Source organism: Rutidosis leptorrhynchoides, chromosome 6 (assembly GCF_046630445.1).
Source record: "Rutidosis leptorrhynchoides isolate AG116_Rl617_1_P2 chromosome 6, CSIRO_AGI_Rlap_v1, whole genome shotgun sequence".
Taxonomy (NCBI): Eukaryota; Viridiplantae; Streptophyta; class Magnoliopsida; order Asterales; family Asteraceae; genus Rutidosis; species Rutidosis leptorrhynchoides.
Genome location: NC_092338.1, coordinates 36,572,501 through 36,575,044, shown reverse-complemented (window position 1 = coordinate 36,575,044; position 2,544 = coordinate 36,572,501). Strand labels below are relative to the sequence as shown.

The window sequence follows — 2,544 nt, the reverse complement described above, 5'->3', positions numbered from 1 at the left end:
TTATTATTATTATTATTATTATTATTATTATTATTATTATTATTATTATTATTATTATTATTATTATTATTATTATTATTATTATTATTATTATTATTATTATTATTATTATTATTATTATTATTATTATTATTATTATTATTATGGAAATGGAAATTATATTAACTTAAAAGTTTTAAAACTTACAAAAAATTAGTGGGAAGTTATTATTATTATTATTATTATTATTATTATTATTATTATTATTATTATTATTATTATTATTATTATTATTATTATTATTATTATTATTATTATTATTATTATTATTATTATTATTATTATTATTATTATTATTATTATTATTATTATTATTATTATTATTATTATTATTATTATTATTATTATTATTATTATTATTATTATAGCTAGCCATCTTTGTATCTTTAGTGTTTTTTGTAACTATTGAAACTTTATAAAAAAACACGACCCTAGGAGCGTATCGGTGGCATAGTTAAAAAATTTAAAATTTTTACCTCCATGAGTTCAGATGACTATCAAATTATCTTATTTACTAAATAGTTACAAAATTGATTATTAAGTTATCAAATACCATAATCAAATTAAAACAATGTTAATGGATACCACGTTTTGCTATAGCTAATTACTATGTATTTGATTATAATTATCTAAAATACATAATTAATTTTCAAAATGTAAATCTAAATATCCATAAAAATGATCAACTTTTTTTTTTCCTTCTAATAATACTACCTCCGTCTCACTACAAGTGTCCAATTACTTTTTGCACACAGTTTTAGGAAATTCTACTAACTTCATTCTTCACCAATCAGAAATCTTCTCTCTCCATAATAACTTCTTCTCATTGGTTGAAACACAAAGTGGATACTTGAAATGGGACATCCTAAAATGGAAATGTGGACACTTGTGATGGGACGGAGGGATTAAATCTTTTTCTTAAAAAAAATAATTAAAAAATAAAAAAAGACAAAATTGCCCAAATCGTCCATGTGTTTATGGTTTTTTGTTTAAATCATCCATGTGTTAACAAAATAGCATAAATCATCCTTAAATGCTAAATAACGTCCCAAATTAGTCCTAGCCTTAACTTTTGACAACTCTCAGTTAGTCAAAATACATGATTAGTCCCTGAAGTTTCTTAAAAGATTGCAACAGAGATCATCTTCATCATCTTCAAGATGAAGCTTTAGTGAAAACATAAAAAAACACATCCGTAGATTAATAATAACAAGTAAATTAATTACATTAATTAATTATTTCACTTCGTTAAAGATCTCTAGAACATGAGTCAAAGCTTATTGAAGATGACCGCCGCATGATCGATAAGTACCATGTTGGTCTTTAATCTCTTATGATTTCAATATTACAGCTAAAATATATACTATTTGTGTAGGTGTTACAGTACGCAAAGCCCATTGTAATATGAGTTTCTATTGTTTTCTATCATGGTGGCAATTTTGAGTCATGTTTTTAAGAACGGGTCAGTAAAGGTTATTGCTTTATCTCCCGACTTGAAAACGGGCCCAATAGGTCAAACGTGCATGTGGTTTATTGTTAATCCATGTGACCTTTTAATGCTATTACTCAAAAACCTAGATTAGTTTTTGACCCGTACTAAAAATTACCCAATTTGAACTGCTCCTCATTTGCTACATATGTTGCCTATATCTGAGTAGATAATACTAATCTTCTTTGTTACTGGGTTTGCCTGTGTGTCATTTCTAATTTAGAATTTTACATTTTTACCCTGTTTTACTTTTCACAGTGATCAAAATTCAAAATAATCAACCCTTCAGAAATCGGTTTATACCCTCATTCAGAAGCAAGTAAAATGTTCTTTTTATCACTTCATGAAGTGAATTAATTAATTAATGGTTAAAAGTGTAGTGATTAATTTACTTGTTATTAGTAATCTACGCTTGTGTTTGTTTAAGTTTTTACTAAAACTTCATCTTGAAGATGATGAAGAGGATTTTTGTTGCAATCTTTTAAGAAACTTCAGGGACAAATAATGTATTTTTGACTAACTGAGAGTTATCAAAAGTTAAGGCAGAGACTAATTTGGGACGTTATTTAATATTTAAGGATGATATATGCAGTCTTATCAACACATGAACAATTTGAGCAAAAAAACCATAAACACAGGGATGATTTGGGCAATTTACCCATAAAAAAATAAATAATAAATCTCTAAATTTCATATCATTCCCAATTGGGACTTTCTTCAATAAATTAGGACGCTGGGATGTAACTAAATTGATTGTTTGCCTTTTAAAAGTTCATTTTCTAATCAAAAAAATGTTTTTATAGAAATATTAAAAATTTAGTAAGTGTAGGGGGCTATTTTGTAACTATTTAGTTTTCATGAGGAGGTAAACTAGAACTTGTTGCGGTATATCATTCCCAATTACTCGTCGTCTAGGGTTTATATTCTGGACCGTGCGTTCAGTTCATTCCCAAAATTCGAAACAATGACGCCTCCGGTATTGTTTTCTCTTATATTTTATTTTATTTTATTTTAAT

The 2,544-nt window shown here is 25.7% G+C and overlaps 1 protein-coding gene across 1 annotated transcript in view; it reads left to right on the top strand.

The window, feature by feature from the left end:
- The first annotated feature begins 2,449 nt into the window (after nt 1–2,449).
- Nucleotides 2,450–2,544, top strand: part of LOC139851943 (uncharacterized) — a 3,944-nt gene continuing 3,849 nt past the window's right edge. The window contains exon 1 of the mRNA XM_071841138.1: nt 2,450–2,504. Within this exon, the coding sequence (XP_071697239.1) occupies nt 2,493–2,504 (12 nt within the window). The 5' untranslated portion in view covers nt 2,450–2,492. The remainder of the gene's footprint in view (nt 2,505–2,544) is intronic.